Source organism: Rutilus rutilus (assembly GCF_951802725.1).
Source record: "Rutilus rutilus genome assembly, chromosome: 13".
NCBI classification, from domain to species: Eukaryota; Metazoa; Chordata; class Actinopteri; order Cypriniformes; family Leuciscidae; genus Rutilus; species Rutilus rutilus.
This window is the reverse complement of record NC_140218.1, coordinates 20,204,780-20,220,881: the sequence shown is the minus strand read 5'-3', so window position 1 is coordinate 20,220,881 and position 16,102 is coordinate 20,204,780. Positions and strand designations below refer to the sequence as shown.

At 37.1% G+C, this 16,102-nt stretch overlaps 2 protein-coding genes across 5 annotated transcripts; one reads left to right on the top strand and one right to left on the bottom strand.

Moving 5' to 3' along the window:
- Positions 1-181: 181 nt before the first annotated feature.
- Positions 182-6,199, bottom strand: zbtb48 (zinc finger and BTB domain containing 48). Of its 3 annotated transcripts, none has more exons than XM_084427656.1 (11): positions 6,059-6,199; positions 4,465-5,214; positions 3,973-4,268; positions 3,344-3,455; positions 3,118-3,210; positions 2,951-3,037; positions 2,681-2,835; positions 2,319-2,455; positions 2,056-2,220; positions 1,300-1,388; positions 182-1,193 (listed from the first exon to the last, which is right to left on the bottom strand). In XM_084427656.1, exons 2-11 carry the CDS (start codon positions 5,212-5,214, stop codon positions 765-767), a joined length of 2,313 nt encoding a protein of 770 aa, XP_084283782.1. In that variant the 5' UTR covers positions 6,059-6,199; the 3' UTR covers positions 182-764. The 3 variants fall into 3 exon arrangements, with proteins under 3 accessions (XP_084283782.1, XP_084283784.1, XP_084283783.1); XM_084427658.1 differs by having other exon boundaries at positions 3,973-4,265; XM_084427657.1 differs by having other exon boundaries at positions 4,465-5,254; positions 6,059-6,195.
- nol9 (nucleolar protein 9) lies at positions 6,167-16,003 on the top strand (the record flags this gene model as incomplete). 2 transcript variants are annotated; one of them, XM_084427660.1, is made up of 13 exons in its annotated part: positions 6,167-6,295; positions 7,171-7,719; positions 8,288-8,513; positions 8,879-9,009; positions 9,363-9,507; positions 11,654-11,750; positions 11,892-11,989; positions 12,140-12,301; positions 12,553-12,802; positions 12,945-13,059; positions 13,198-13,372; positions 13,556-13,689; positions 15,614-16,003. In XM_084427660.1, the coding sequence occupies 13 exons, from the start codon at positions 6,167-6,169 to the stop codon at positions 15,734-15,736; spliced, it is 2,334 nt and encodes a 777-aa protein (XP_084283786.1). In that variant the 3' UTR covers positions 15,737-16,003. The 2 variants fall into 2 exon arrangements, with proteins under 2 accessions (XP_084283786.1, XP_084283785.1); XM_084427659.1 differs by having other exon boundaries at positions 6,217-6,845.
- Between the last annotated feature and the right edge of the window lie 99 nt (positions 16,004-16,102).

Sequence of the window (16,102 nt, the reverse complement as noted above, 5' to 3'; positions counted from 1 at the left end):
AAATGAACCTGGTTTTATTGTGAACCATTTATCGGTGCACATTATTCCAAAAAAAAAGAATTGTGTAATTTAGCTTTTTTTTTTAATCACGGTTTACGTATTTTTCTAATGCAATTAAGTAATAAGTACTTTAAACGATTTAACAAGTGCCTAGAAAAATGAATAAAACAGACACAGATTTGGATTTCTGTGTTTTAATGATTTATTCTATTAAAACAAGAGTATACATGAAGCTTATGACTTTTAATTTACATTATGAAATCCAGATGCTGAATAAATCATGACATTCTCTTACAAGAACTTTGGTTGTACATTATTAAATCCAAATTTGTCAAACATCTTGTGGCTTAAAGTGCCAGTCAATTAGCTAGTAGAAATCAGATTTCACTTTCTCCATATAGAATAAAAAGCTTTTAAGGTTTGCCTGTTCATCCAAACAGAGAAAGAGCATTTTCAAGCAAAATTGTTTACATAGTTTGACCTGAAACGTTGATTAACAGCGATGCATTTTTGCAGAAGTTGAGCTCAAATGATTTTTACTGAGTACAGTAGACAATCTCATGATTTCAAATTCATTGAAAATCTTGTGTCATATCACGCTTGATACTTCTTTAAAGACATTTATATCAAAAGTTTCTTACCTGTATTTCATGCAAGAATACTGTTTATCTACAATGCTTGACATGTCTCAATGACTTTTAATACATGTTCCAACATGAACACCCCCCCTACATGTCTTTGCTTTGGAGTCAAAAAGTCTCCATTTAAACTTTCCCATCAGCTCCAGTGCTGGGCAGTTCCACCACCACACTGGACTGATGGATGGGGTACGCGTCGGTCACCAGCAGTGTCTGCTCCATCACATCTGCCACAGTGAACGGAGTCTGCTCGATTCCACCATCAGTCCTTCCAGTCAGAGCAAACCCAGTCTGTTCACCATTCACTGAATATGTGGCCTGGTCTCCTCCTGTTCCTCCAGCAGAGGCTGAGACGACCTGTTCCACCACAACCGTCTCTGGCTGGATAACCAGGTTAACCATGTCCGCTGGTCCTGCCTGAACCTCTGTCTGGCTGGAAGGACTGGATGAGGCAGCTGCATTCTCATCCTCCACAATTAGGTTACGTAACCGTCTTTGTCTGGGGTTGTAGTTCTCCACGCGGTTGTGGATCTGTGAGTGTCGTCGCAAATGTGCCTGTCAAAAGCAAGATAGAGACACTGAGCTCTTAAGACCTCAAGTAGGAAATGTGGTAAAAAAAATTTAATTCTGATGTTAATCCATGAATACATCTAATTCGTACCTGTCTGGTGAACTTGTAACCACATTCAGAACACTCAAATTTTCTCATGCCTTTGTGACGTCGTACATGAACACGGAGCTGCTCGATGGCTGATAGGGCATCATGGGATATAAATTGTTATTCAGTACGGATTACTTTAAACCACTGCCTTTCATATATTCTTGTTTTAAAAAAAAAAAAAATTCATATATTTTACACAAAATGTATTTATATTATTTAATTAGATAAATAAATGTTTATATATATATATATATATATATATATATATATATATATATATAAAAATTTTATAAAATATCTACAATTATTTTTTTTTCAATTATAACCAATGCAAATATGTAATTCAAGTAAAAAATAATAGGAAAAAAAAAAAAATGTTTTAACAAAATTAAAGCAATGACATTAATGAAAATAATATTTATAATGTCATATAAACTAAACATTTTATATAATTTATATAACATTTATTGAATGTAATATATACATTTTATATAATTAAATACATGTATAATAAAAATAATCTACATTTTAACAATGTAAATGTTAATTTATTTCAAGTCAAAAATAATAATGATCTAAAAAATGATCAATATATGTATTGTATCTATCTATGTATCTGTCTATATGTCTATCTGTCTTTCTATCTGTGTCTATCTATCTATCTATCTATCTGTCTGTCTATCTATCATGCAAGTAAAAAATATTCTCCAAATTGCCTCAAAAGTGTAACTGTATAACTCTTTATGTGTATCTCACCTTTAAAAGTTTTGTTGCAGATGTGGCAAAAGTGTGGTCGGCCTTCTTGGTGTTTGCTGGCTATATGGCGTAATAGAGGACCTTTCTCAGTAAAGCGTTGCTCACAGAACTCACAACTAAATGGCCGCTCTCCTGTGTGTGTGCGGTGGTGTTTGTCCAGACTCGCTGCTCACACAATCAGAAAACATTCGGTTAATAATACAAAAGTAATAGAGAAACTGCATGGATTCCGTTTTAAAAATGAATCGGAAAGAAAAAGTTACCTTGCGTGCGAAACGTCTTGCCACAGAGGTGGCACTGGAAAGGTTTCTCTCCCGTATGTGTTCGAAGGTGCATGTTGAGATTGGCTTTCTGGGTAAAAGCATGATTGCAGAACTCACACACAAAAGGACGCTCATTTCTGAAGAGAAGCGCAACAAATATGGTTCAGCATTAATTCAACCGGTAAACACAAAACATGCTAAACTGATTACACACTTAAAGATTTCTTCACATTGTTTTATTGTCTGCTCACCACATGCATTTGACCTTTGATTCATATCATCTTTGAAAGGCAGACCGAAATTATTAATAATAGTATAAACAACAAATACAGCATGTTTCAGTGATGTCATAAGTCACATGCCTGTGAATGGCTTTGATGTGCATTTGCAGGCCGTTGCGGCTGGAGGCCCGGTGGCCACACTCCTCACACACAAACAGTTTCTCACCACGATGTTTGGCTGCCTCATGCAGACGTAGCTCAGTGCGGGACAGGAAACACTTGGTACACAATGAACACTACACGACACATTTTATTAGTAATACATAACATTTTATCTGATATTTGGTTTAGTTTTCAATGACAGGGCATTATGGTATTGCAGACCAAGTTCTTAGCATTAGAGTAACTTACTGCGTGTGGTTTAGGAGCTCCGTGAATTTTAATCATGTGGATCCTGAGATCTTTCTTCTGCATGAACTGCTCAGGGCATGATGTGCACTAAAACGACAAATAAAATTACATTCCCGAAATGTCCCTGGACAAAAGGTCACATCTGACCTCCAGAATGGATGATGTACCTTATTGGGCATCTCTCCTGTGTGCGTGACTGTGTGAAGACGCAGCTCATGTCGCTTTTTAAAGGTCATGGTACATTTTGAACACGAAAACACCTGGCACAAATTTTTAAAAGGAGCAGGAAGTAAGTTGCCACTGTGCAACAGTAAACACCAAAAAAATGACACATTATGGTTATTCCTATTGCATGTATGCGTATTTTAAATCGTCCCCCGTTATCAAACTCACCACCTCTGTTCTGCTAAGACAATTCCTGGCTTCATGCTCCAGCAGGTTTTCCTTCCTATAGTAGCACTTCCCACATTTAGCACATTCAAAGGGCTTCTCCCCTGTATGTCTCCTAGCAGACATCAAGATGGAAGGAAAAGATCAATCATATTAATTCATCACAAAAAAATAAATAATTAAATTGCAATTACCAGACAGCCTTTAACATTAATCTTATATATGTAGGCCTATGTAATATGAATTACATATCTACACTACCGTTCAAACATTTGGGGTCCCATTAAATTGACCAAAAGTGACATTTTAGTAAAGACATTTATAATGTTAAAAATGATTCCCATTTCAAATAAATGCAGTTCATCAAGTAATCCTGAAGAAAATGTATCATCATTTCCACAATTTTCCAATTTTTTTATAGTAAGAAATGTTTCTTGAGCAGCAAATCAGCATATTAGAATGATTTCTGAAGGAACATGTGAGTAATGATGCTGAAAATTCAGCTTTGACATCACAGGAATAAATTATATTTTACAATGTATTAAAACAGAATCCCTTAGCATAAGAGACTTCTTTCAAAAACATTTAAAAATCCCCCAAACCCAAAATTTTGAATGATAGTGTGCACATACCTGTTGTGTACTTTCAAGTAGTACTTGCTGAGGAATGTTTTGTGGCATGTTGGACACTGGACAGAGCCTTTCTTGCTGTTTTTAGATGTTCCTTCACCATTCTCTTTATTGGTACTTTTAAGTTTGCGCTTTCCCCGTGGAGTCTTTGGGGTTGAGCAAGGTGAGTCATGAGGCATATACTCTTCATCGGTTCCCTCATTAAGAATATCCATACCCTCACCTCCGTCATAGTCAACATCGTCATTGTCATTGTCGTCATCATCGTCATTTTGATCATCAACAGATCCATCCACCTGCTAATAGATACACAATAGTAAATGTAGTACAGATAACAGGTAAAATCAAGGATTTTGATGTAGTATGAAATGAAAATCAGATTATCTTTCATAATCAATGCATCCGATTTTCATAGTCAGATCAATGCATTCTACCTAGTAGAAATAGATTTGAATAAATAAATATCTTCTGGTTGAATATAAATGTACAGAGTACCTCAGCCTCACTCATGTCTTGATGTTTGAGATGATCTCCTTCCTCAGTGGAAGCGATGTCCTGCTCTTTATCATCTAAAGATGATGGTTTTCTCCTTCCTGCTCCCTGCCTCGTAACAGCAGACATGGGACTTTCCCCGACTAGTCGATTGGGCCCTTTTACACGCCTTCCAGAGCGGGTGGTGGTAGTAGACGACGAGGCAGGGGTGTCATCATTGCTAGCTGTGACCGGTGAACCGAACCTGCATGCATCAGGTTTATTTTTCGTCCTCTGCCAAGATCTAGTCTTTGCTTTCAGGGTCGGATCAGACTGAGGGTCTGCAGATGTGAGAGGGAATAGCGGTTTGGCTTCATCCTCTTCACTCAAGGCAGCAGGTGACTGCAAAGTCTCTACACCTGGCAAACCCTGGCAAGGTATGAGAGAATCCGGCACTGACAGTCCGCTAGCTGCATTCTGAATCTTTTCTAAATTGCTGTCGTCTAACTGGAGTTCGCCAGTGTAAAAAAAATGAAGCAGTAGCTCAAGTCCATCATCAGGGCACTCTAATGGCAGGTCGACCTGTATACACGGTGAGGAACTGGGTTCCTGGAACAAGTGGCTGAAGCAGGCAAGAACATTGCGATGGGCCAGATGCACCTGCCCACTTGCTGTGTTCAGCATGGCATCGCAGAAGTGGCCAAGACCCCTCTGTTTGTTGAGCAAGGACAGCACCCGCTGAGCATGAGAGGACCATTGAGCAGGTATCTCCATCTAGACATGCAGGACACATCAGTTTCATTTCATATTTGATCTGAATGAAATTAAAGATAAAGACAGCATACATTGAATGTATACATTTAAATTATAAATATGATATTTAAATTTAAATAATTAAAAATGTAAATGGTTTTTGCAAATTCATGGATATTTATAATAATTAAAAATATACAAAAAAGTGTGTCTGTTCTGGTTTTATTCTATACTGTCATTATTAATAAATGTTTCAAGAAGATATAATGTCAGTAGAGGTCATGCAAAAATCATTCTTGCTTATTTTGGTGTAATTCGTTTTATGAAACAGTACACTGAATAATTTTTAACATTTTCATTTAAATTGTAAATATTTTATTAACATTTTTAATATTATTAATTAATTTGAATTGTATTCGTGGATATTTAAATAAAAAATGTTAATGCTCAGAATAAATGATACATGTGTGTGTAAAATACAGTATACATCTGGCTGTTCTGGTTTTATTACTATACTGTCTTTACTAATAAATGTTTCATGAAGACATAATGTTTGTAGAGGTCATGCAACTTTAAGTAATTCTTGAACATCATGAAATACTGCAATTATTGTTCTACAAGCACAGTTGGTTATTCCAAGATCTTACTTATTTTGGCGCAATTCATTTTCTGAAACAGTGCAAAGAATAATTCAGCACATTTTCATCCATCCATGTTTAATAATGCTTCCCCATACCATGCGGATAACTTTGACTGATAATCGATAATCTAATTAATTAATATTACCTAAACGTTAACCACGATGTCCGCCTTTTACTGACGCTCCCTAAACCACTCGCCGCACAATCAACTGTGTATGACTCACCTTCCACGTAAATTAGATCGTTGCTCTCATGTTTCTTTTCATATGCGGAAACTCGACATATATGCGTAATGTAATTTACTGAGTTAATTATATATTATATAGCATCAAATGCTTAATTTGGGCTTAACAACAAGAAGCCATGTTGAAACAGAAACAGGAAGTGACGTTGCAATATTGTTTGAGCTCTGTGGAACCTGGCCATTCAACGTATTACGCAGAGTTCGACTTTCTTCACATGTGAGCTGATTACGTTGTTTAGCTCATGCAACCAAAGTGAACACTAATTCTTCAAATGTATACATTTTTTGATAGTTATGGGGAATTATGTTATAGCGGAGTATTAATTCAGAATGGTAGTGTGGAATCAAAGTTCAGTCAAACTCCGGAAAATCTGTTACTGTCCGTCACATGGCACAAACGCTAACCGTGAGGCGCCAGTGCTGCACAAAATCGCTCCTGTTAGCCACCGAGTCGTATTTAACATGTTTTACGCTTCATCTTTGTTTCTGTTATATTTGTGCTTTCAAACGTATTCAACAAACAGTGACAATGCGGTCTTAAAGTAGATCAAAAGGGGGCAATGAACGGCTTCGTTTCGATTAGTGGAGTGGAACCACAACAGCATCGTGCAGCGTGATTTTGATGTTTGCATGGAGCCACTGCCAGTTACATAGAAACAGCAGCATATTCACAGAGACTCTGGTTTTACGTGTTTCACGTTTCTGATTTGATTAAAATAGTTTGTACAGGAGAATCGCCGGTTACAGCCGTTTCTCACTTCAAACAGGTTCGTGAACAACCTCGAAAGTGGCTTTCGGTATTCATATTAACAACAGATCATCTTACTAGTGGTTGTTAATAATGTATGATGATACTACAATTGTACACCATATTTTACCAACTAACTAAAGTTTCTGTCTGTATGTACGTACTTTTATAATCTGTCAGTCTTTCTTCCCCCCGTCATTTGTTCGTTTCTTTCATTCTTTTTTCTTTAGTTTTTCTCTTCTTTTTTTTCAAATCTAGAAGGCAAGGAAATGCATTTCTTATAGAGAAAACTTTTTTAGTGATGCCAGGTATGCTGATCCCATCATTACTGTCTTCATTCACAGGTGTTCCCCCTGCCCTGGATTTATGTTGTTTTTAGGCTCGTTGGAGTTCATCGTGTGACAATGAAAGTACACAAGGTTTCTTCCCGGTCCCAACACGAGCAACGAAATGCCACCAAACGTCACAGCAAGAATAAATGGCACAAAAAAATACGCAGTCTGGACTCAACTCTGCTAAACACAAGTTCTGGGACTGCAAAGTTGGAGCAACAGATAGCCAAAAGGGAAAAACCCACAGTAAAACGGTTGAAGAAGTTGAATGCGAAGCCTGTGACTATTTTCCCTGAAAACAGTTGTGCCAAGGAGGGAAAGGTTGAGGCCACTTCTGTGACTTTTGCTCATGTCCACACAAATGGAGGCACAGAACTGGATGACAGCAGTGCATCTGTTGACTCTCAAGAGTGGAGTGAATATGCCAATAGTGTTCTTCAGAACGGCATGGAAACTTCAACCTTATCAGACACAGACCAGCGGAAGGAAGACGAGCTTCAATTCCATGCCCACCTTGACCATACCCACAACCGTGCTGTTTTAGTCATGAAACAAGACCAGGTAGATATTTAACCACTATGATGTTGACTTGAATCAGTGATTTATTTGTTTATGTGTGCATGTACAGTTACACATAAAGGCCAATTCACATTGCTCTGATAGAGGCAGACACTTATCAGACATTATAATTCCAATTCAGCATGTTCAATCGACGGAAGCTCCGACAGATGCCAACAGATTTCGACACACTGATCTGACAAAACCCGAAAATGTGTCTTTCGCCTTCTGTCAGTGCGGTGTGAGATGGTCATAAAAATGCTAAAATTCAATAAACTTATTTAGCTCTATTTGATCAATTTGTGCATGCAACTTGTAAAAAAAATTCTCTTAAAAAATGAAGACTAGTATATTTTAAACTGACATAAGGGGAAACTACCAAGTCTTCTGTTGTTGTATTAACTTATTTTTATTATCGTTATTTTAGTATTAATATTGTGACTCAATACAGCACATTTGCTGCAAACTTGCAAAACACAAATGTCGGCCAATTAATCATCCTGGCCAGTATATATCAGTCCATCATTAGTTTCTGCACGTAGGCTAAATTTTGTGTCTGATGTCTGCGCAGGTCTTGTGTTTCCGTGGAAAGTGCCTGCTCACTTGCCTCTATGGTCATGTAGAGGTCCTGGGCTTCACAATAGAGGAGGGACAACAACCTTACCCCCTGTTCTCACCACCGTCTCACTGCCCTCTCACCATCAAGGCCTTTGGAAACAACTTTGGGGGCTCCAGCAAAAACAAGAAAGAGGGGCTGCTGGAAGCCAAAGCCATTATTCGCAAATATTTCTCTTCAGGTAGCGTCACAAGGAGTATCCTGCCTCCCTAATACATTTTAATGACCCATTTTCTCATTTTTGTATCGCCCTTTTAGGCAAGGAATCCTAGGTTAATGGGTTAAAAAATTAACTAATAGATATCACCATACTTATCCAGTTGATTGATTACATTAAGAATGGCAAACATTTTTTGTATTACAAGTTTTTTTTTTTACAAGTGTGTTTTGGATGGCTTTTTTCCCACCAGTCCGAACAACACATAATGAAAGGGCCTGAAAAAACAGTTTTTGCCCATAGTGTTGCCTTTAATTTCTACCTGCACTGAAGTTCTTTTTTGCACCCACTTTCTAAAATTCTGTTGCAATTTGTCTTTTTATGTCTAGAGCCAAGTAAAAAGCTCATGAGTGAGGTGGACTCGGACTCCTGTGTGGTTCTTCTGGAACCTCTGGACACGCCGCTCACACGCTTTCTCTCCAGCTTCTCAGAACTCGCAGAGATCTTCGGTCTTAACTCTGTAAGTCGGTGACATTTTCAGATTTTGCATGTTCATGTTTAAATAGCAGATGTGTATATTGTTTGTTATGATAAAATGCATTCCCAGTTTAATATGCAAAGGCAACTACAGTAGTCGACATTTGAAGTGGATCAAAACCTTTCATCAAAGTTATACATGAATTTTGAACAATACCCGTTCTTGTCTTAGGACAACTTTTTTGATCCACTTCAAATGTTGACTACTGTATAAGTAAGCCATTTGTAGGTTGTCTTTCTGAAGAATGTAAACACTGTGGCGCTTTCGACATTGTTTGTTTGAGCACCCTGGCATAGCAACAGTTATATTTGTGTATCTGTTTATGCATTCTGCAGAAGGAGATAAAATCCCAGGCTGCCATCTATAACCCCGTTCTGTCAGCTGTGGGTGTAACAGCTTTGCGTGGACCCTGTGCACAGGGTCTGGTGATGTCACCTAGCTACAGAGAAGCTATAAGCAGTTTGCTCAGTGCCTGGGCAGGTAAATTTTAATAGTTGTTCAAACCATATTTTAAAGGAAATGTAATCACAAAAAAACGGCTGGGTTTTTGTTCAGTGCTTAGTTCTGCATCCTCGCAAATCCTCTCATTAAGACACAATGTAAATAAGAGATTCATTGAGCAGTGTAGACAGACAACTTCATTGATTATAACGAAACTTTGTGAGATCGCAAGCTGAGATAAGTGACAACTTTTTAATGCTAATAAAGGGAGCTGTCTTTGCTCACTTTCAAGGCTATGTTGTAATCCATTCAGAATTTGAATAAAAGTTGACACATAATGGTAATTGGTATTATTAGCATTTGACTTGACTACGTTATCAAACAGCTAATAATGTGTTGCTAATGCTTCACAAACCATGTTCCCGTTCGCCATCTCGGAGTCAGACAGCTGCCTTCTAAGAAATCAGCATCCCTAGAAGTAATGATACATTGATGGGATTGGTTACAGGTTTATGACGGAAGAGAACAGGGGCGGTTTCAAACCACGTTTTTGAAACTCTTACTGGTACCCCTGTAGTTTTAAGGAGAAATACTATGAATTAAAGCATATTAAAAACACCACACAAATATATAAACGACATTAAAAACTTGTTTTTCACCACAGGGGATCTTTAACCTTAAATATTATAGTAATTTATAGGGATGTCCCGATCCGATCACGTGATCGGAAATCGGGCCCGATCACGTGTTTTCAGACTCGATCGGAATCGGACGTTACCTCCCGATCAGGACTCGGATATATATGTATATATATTCTCATTATTTTTTTACACATCTATAGTGGCACAGAGTTACGCCGGTTTCACACTGCACGCGCGTAAGCAGCGCAGGAGCAGTGCGTATGGTGAGCAGGAGCAGGACACGCGCGTTTTGCTTTCACACTGGCAGTGTTTGTCACGCGCGGCTGAACCGCGGGTTGTGTACAGACAGAGTAGCCTACTCTATAATGGATAAGTTGGCATTGCTTTTTTTAGTTTTCAAATACATTTAAGAGAAAAGACTTATCAAGAAGCTTATTTTATTAATAATTTAATTTATATAACTTTTGGTTCATCTTTGTTTTTATTGTTATGGCAACAAGTTTGTTTTTGGACATTTTTTTTTTTTTTACATTGCTGTTGGTCATTTGATTGACTGTTTAAAACACAATAGATATCATCAATGCACTTTTTGGATAAAACTGCGGTGTATTTTGGCCATGATCAATGTATTGTCACTTTAATTCAGCAAAAGCGGCGCAGCAAAATTAGACTCGGCGCCGAAACGATCGCGGCACTTCTGCTCTGCTCTGCTATACGCACTGTCGCGCCACCTCTGCGCGCAGTGTGAATGCTCTAAAGCCTGGTTTAATCTGTTAACATGGGCGGCGAAAATAATACGCGCTGCACGCTCTGCTAACAGTGCAGTGTGAAACCGACGTAAGAGTTAGGAGTGCAGTTCCTAAAAGCACATTACTGGCTTTGCAAACACTGTGGCACTTTTATTTTTTATTTGTTTACATGCCTACCGGGTATTTTAAGTTGAGGTGCTATTTGTTTATATATTAGACTTTTTTATATTTACTGTTGCACTTAAGTCCAAAAGTGAAGAATTTATTTATTACTTGATTGTTCAAGCTACCTCACAGAAGTGCTCTGTTTGTTAACAGAGTTGCTGAATGTTAAAATAAGGTGAATTAAATAAAAAATAAGGAACATCCTGGATCTGTTTTTCGCTCTTCTTTATTCTTTTTTTATGTATTATAGAAGTATCGGATCGGGACTCGGTATCGGCAGATACTCAAAATCAAATGACTCGGACTCATATATATATATATGTATATATATATATGTATATATATATATATATATATATATATATATATATATACACACACAAAATCAAATGAAGAGCTTGTGAATCAGAATCGTGTCATATGTAATCATATGTGTAAATGACAGAATTTTCATTTTGGGGTGAACTGTCCCTTTAAGGGTATGAGAAAATAAATTATTTGTGCTCTGTGAAATGTATGGACCAGAAAAAATTTGTTCCCACGATTTACTAATTCGATTAACTATTTTTTTCCCCCCGTGCAGGGAAATGTGTTCTGTCTTAAGTAATGTAAAATGTTTTTTGTCCACAGGGGAATTTGACCGCTGTCCTGTAATTCTTGTGTGTGGGGGGAAATCCGTTGGCAAGTCCACCTTCAATCGGCACCTTCTTAACAGCCTGCTCAATCAGTGAGTTCAAACAGTTCATTATATCAGTTTACTTATTCAAGGATGAATTTAGAATAATCTTGTGTTTTTGATGGTAAGAAATTTGCATGCATTGTAATTTTAAGGTGATATATTTCTCTCTGCCTTGTTGTATGTGTGCAGCACTGTAAGTGTAGAGTTTTTGGAGTGTGATCTAGGCCAGACTGAGTTCACCCCTCCTGGATGCCTTTCCTTATGCACAGTTACAGAGCCACTGCTGGGTATGTGGCACACTAAGCTCTCCATTTCTATATAGCCAAATTAAGTGCTAATTCAGAACTGTACTGTAGAAATTCAACTGTCTTACATTTAGCATGTGTTGATTTTTACACCCCCAAACAAATGAACACGTTTTTTTTCTTTTTTTTCAGGGCCTCCTTTCACACACATGCGTGACCCAAAGCACATGGTGTATTATGGTCAGGCAGATTGTCACGCTGACATTGATCGGTATCTGGAGTCTCTCAAATCCCTCTGGCGCCATGTCAGTGGAGAGAGTCCTGTCATCATCAATACTATGGGCTGGATCAGAGGTCAGCTAAAATAATTGCACATGAAAGGCAATAAAATGGGAATATTGATTTGACCTGCAGAAAAATGGATCTTGAATATTTTTGCAAATATTAGGGCTGTCAAGCTATTTAATGACGTAATATAATTGTTTGTTTGTTTGTTTTTAATTGGTAGCCCTAGTAAATATATTTATCTTTTTGTAATATATGAATTGTTTTCATTTGAGTTTCTGGTACTAATTTGCTAACAAATGTCTTTCTCTCTTTCACAGGCCATGGCTTTCAGATACTGGTAGACCTCATTCGTCTTTTATCCGTCACGCATGTAGTGCAGCTGAGTTACGGAAATGCTCCACAGTGTCAGCTTCTCACCCCAGAGTTCCTCAGAACTGCCCACGGCTGGCAGACGCACCCTCCGACATCCACCTTGACAGAGGAGCCAGCCAGTCACCTCACCATGCGATCTCATGTATTTCTCAGTGTCCAGTCAGAATTTGAAGGTGCTGGGACATCTGGAGAAATGTAAGGCAGCCAGCTGCACCTTTTCGATTGTAACTGTACCTATGATCTGTTGGCAGTTCTTGTGGTGAAGATTTAACTAGGTCATTTTTGGTTAGTTCTACTTAACAAACCAAAGTAAATTTCCATCCTGCTTTCGTCTTAGGCAACATCAGCGCAGTAATGAGCTGCGAGACCTGGCTCTGCTCAGCTACTTCAGTAAGCTTCAGTCCTCAGAACCTGGTCCCATCCGCCCGCTTCACTGCTTCATACCCTACCAGGTTTTTTTTGGTTTTTTTAATATATATTATTTTGAATTTTGTTCATTTTTTTAAAAACATTATTTAATGTATGTATGTATGTGTATTAAATTCTGATCATGTTTTATGTGAACACCTTTTTGTGCTCTGTTATTGCAGGTCCCACACTCATCAGTGGCTATAGGGGTAACACACTGTGAGGTCGCACCCAACAACATCCTTTATGCGGCCAATGCCAGTATAGTAGGGTTATGCTGTCTGAGTGAGAAGGTTGTGGGCAGAGGAGGTCCTGTTGTACTCTCCCAAACTCCTATCTGTCAGTGTGTGGGCCTAGGTGTGTATTCAAGGCCTTTAATATGTGGATTTGAGATGGAATTGTTCTGTGAAATTGCATTGCATATGTTGTTGCATTAACAATATTTAATATACATCATGCAGACTTAAGTATAAAGATATGAAGCTTATATAAAAATAAAGATATAAAGCTGTAATTGTTTACCTGCTGTTGTGTTTTAAGGTGTTCTGAGAGGGGTAGACATGGCACGAGGTCTGTACTTTCTGGTTACTCCAGTATCTCCCTCCGTCCTGAGGCACGTGAACTGTCTTCTGCTGGGAGAGATCACTCTGCCTAAAGTATTGCTCACCAAGCAGGTATGTGAATCAGCAATATACACTACCATTTTAAAGCTTGGGGTTGGTCAAGTTTTCTTTTAAATAAGCCTCTTCTGCTCACCAAGGCTATATTTATTTGATTAACAATTCAGTAGAAACAGTAATATTGTGAAATAGGAGTACTGTATAGAATATATTTTAAAATGTAGTTTATTCCTGTGATGGGAAAGCTGAATTTTCAGCATCATTACTCCAGTCTTCAGTGTCACATGATCCTTCAGAGATCATTCTAATATGCTGATTTTGTGCTCAAGAAACACTTCTTGGTGTTAACCATGTTGAAAACAGTTGTGCTGCTTAATATATATATATATTATTACTTTTTTTTTTCTTTTTTTTTTACATAATATTATATATTTTCTACGGAAGAGGATTAGGGCCAAGCAATAATAAAAAATAAAAAACAATCTCGAGATTAAAGGCATTATAATGCGAGATTAAACTCGTTAAATTTCGAGAAAAAAAGTCGAAATACAATCTTGAGAAACTCATTAAATATCGAGAATAAAGTCATTGTGTTTCGAGAAAAAACTCGTTAAATTTCAAAACAAAAAAACTCGAAATACAATCTTGAGAATAAACTCACTAAATTTCGAGAATAAAGTCGTTGTGTTTCGAGAAAAAACTCGTAAAATTTCGAGAAAAAAAGTCGAAGTAATCGTGAGAATAAACTCATTAAATTTCGAGAATAAAGTCGTTGTGTTTCGAGAAAAAAAGTCGAAATGAAATGTACAGAATAAGGCATTCGATCAGTGTTCATTGCATAGCCTACTGATAGAGGACATGGCAGAGTTGGATCATTTAGTCAAGCTATATTTTAGACTTTTCTTTTCTTTCTTCGTCGTTTCCCAGGATACCATAAGACGCATTATTAAACTTGTTGATCCTCAAGGTGTGGAATTTCGACGAAGGAGACTGGCCCAAATGCACTCTGGCATATGGACAGCTATGATAAATTAAAACCGTACGGCATTGCCATTATATGGCTGTATAGATGGTTACAGTCGTTACATTCTGTGGATGGAGGCCTACACAACCAACAACGATTAATAATGCGTCTTATGGTATCCTGGAAATCATGAAACCTCGATGAGGTTGATATCAGTAGGCTATGCAATAAACACTGATCGAATGCGTTATTCTCTACATTTCATTTCGACTTTATTCTCGAAATTTAATGAGTTTATTCTCACGATTATTTCGATTTATTTTATTTTTTTCTCGAAATTTAACGAGTTTTTTTCTCGAAACACAACGACTTTATTCTCGAAATTTAATGAGTTTATTCTCAAGATTGTATTTCGAGTTTTTTTCTCGAAATTGAACGAGTTTTTTCTCGAAACACAACGACTTTATTCTCGAAATGTAATGAGTTTATTCTCAAGATTGTATTTCGACTTTTTTCTTGAAATTTAACGAGTTTAATCTCGCATTATAATGACTTTAATCTCGAGATGGTTTCATTTTTTTTATTATTGCTTGGCCCTAATCCTCTTCCGTAATTTTCAGTAGTTGATACATATTTTTTAACAATGTCTTTAGTCTCTTTTGATCAATTTCATGTGTCCTTGCTGTATTAAAAAAAAAAAAAAGTGTTGTTTTTCTAAGTGTTAATGTAAAAAAAAAAAAAAATCCTTTTGACCTCAAACTTTTCAACAAAAGTGTAGATCATTGACATCCATAAAATGGTTAAAGGGTTATTGTTTTTTTTAATGGGTAATTGTTAAGTGTCATTAGACATTTACAAACCGCTGGGGTACATTTTACACTTTACTCACTGAATATAAGGGTACAGATTATATAAAACCATTTGTGTATTTGGGTAAATGGTCATGTTGACAGGTTATCAACCTGATGGGTCTTTGTTGTCAGTTGTACTTAACTTCTCTTTCTCTTGTTCCAGCTTGGAGTTGATGGAGATTTACCTTACGTCACCACGGACTACAGCTTTGAAGTCAAAGGGGCAGGAAAGCTTCACATCTACAAAGGACTGACAAGACCTGGTTTTATAAAGTCAAATAACTAAGTTCTTCTGTATGGACTCTACTTTCTGTGAATGACATTTGTATCCTGGTATTTGTTTTATAGCCTAAAAATGTAGGTAAAATTTGCCATTGAATGTACAAATCTACACAAGAATCTTGGCTTTTGGAACTGTATACTATGGAGAAAAGTATGAGTGCATATGTTGTTGCTTTATCTCTTGTTGAATGGCTCCATGTTTAAGATCTATATGGGAAACTTGTTTTGATTTGCTGTACTGTTACAGTTTGTCAATATCTTCTTAAAAATATCATGAGTCTTTGTTTTCTTTTCTCAAGTTACATTCCCAAACCAAGATAATGCAGACTGTAAAATATTAAAGTGGGTTTCATTTTTGCCAAAATTAATC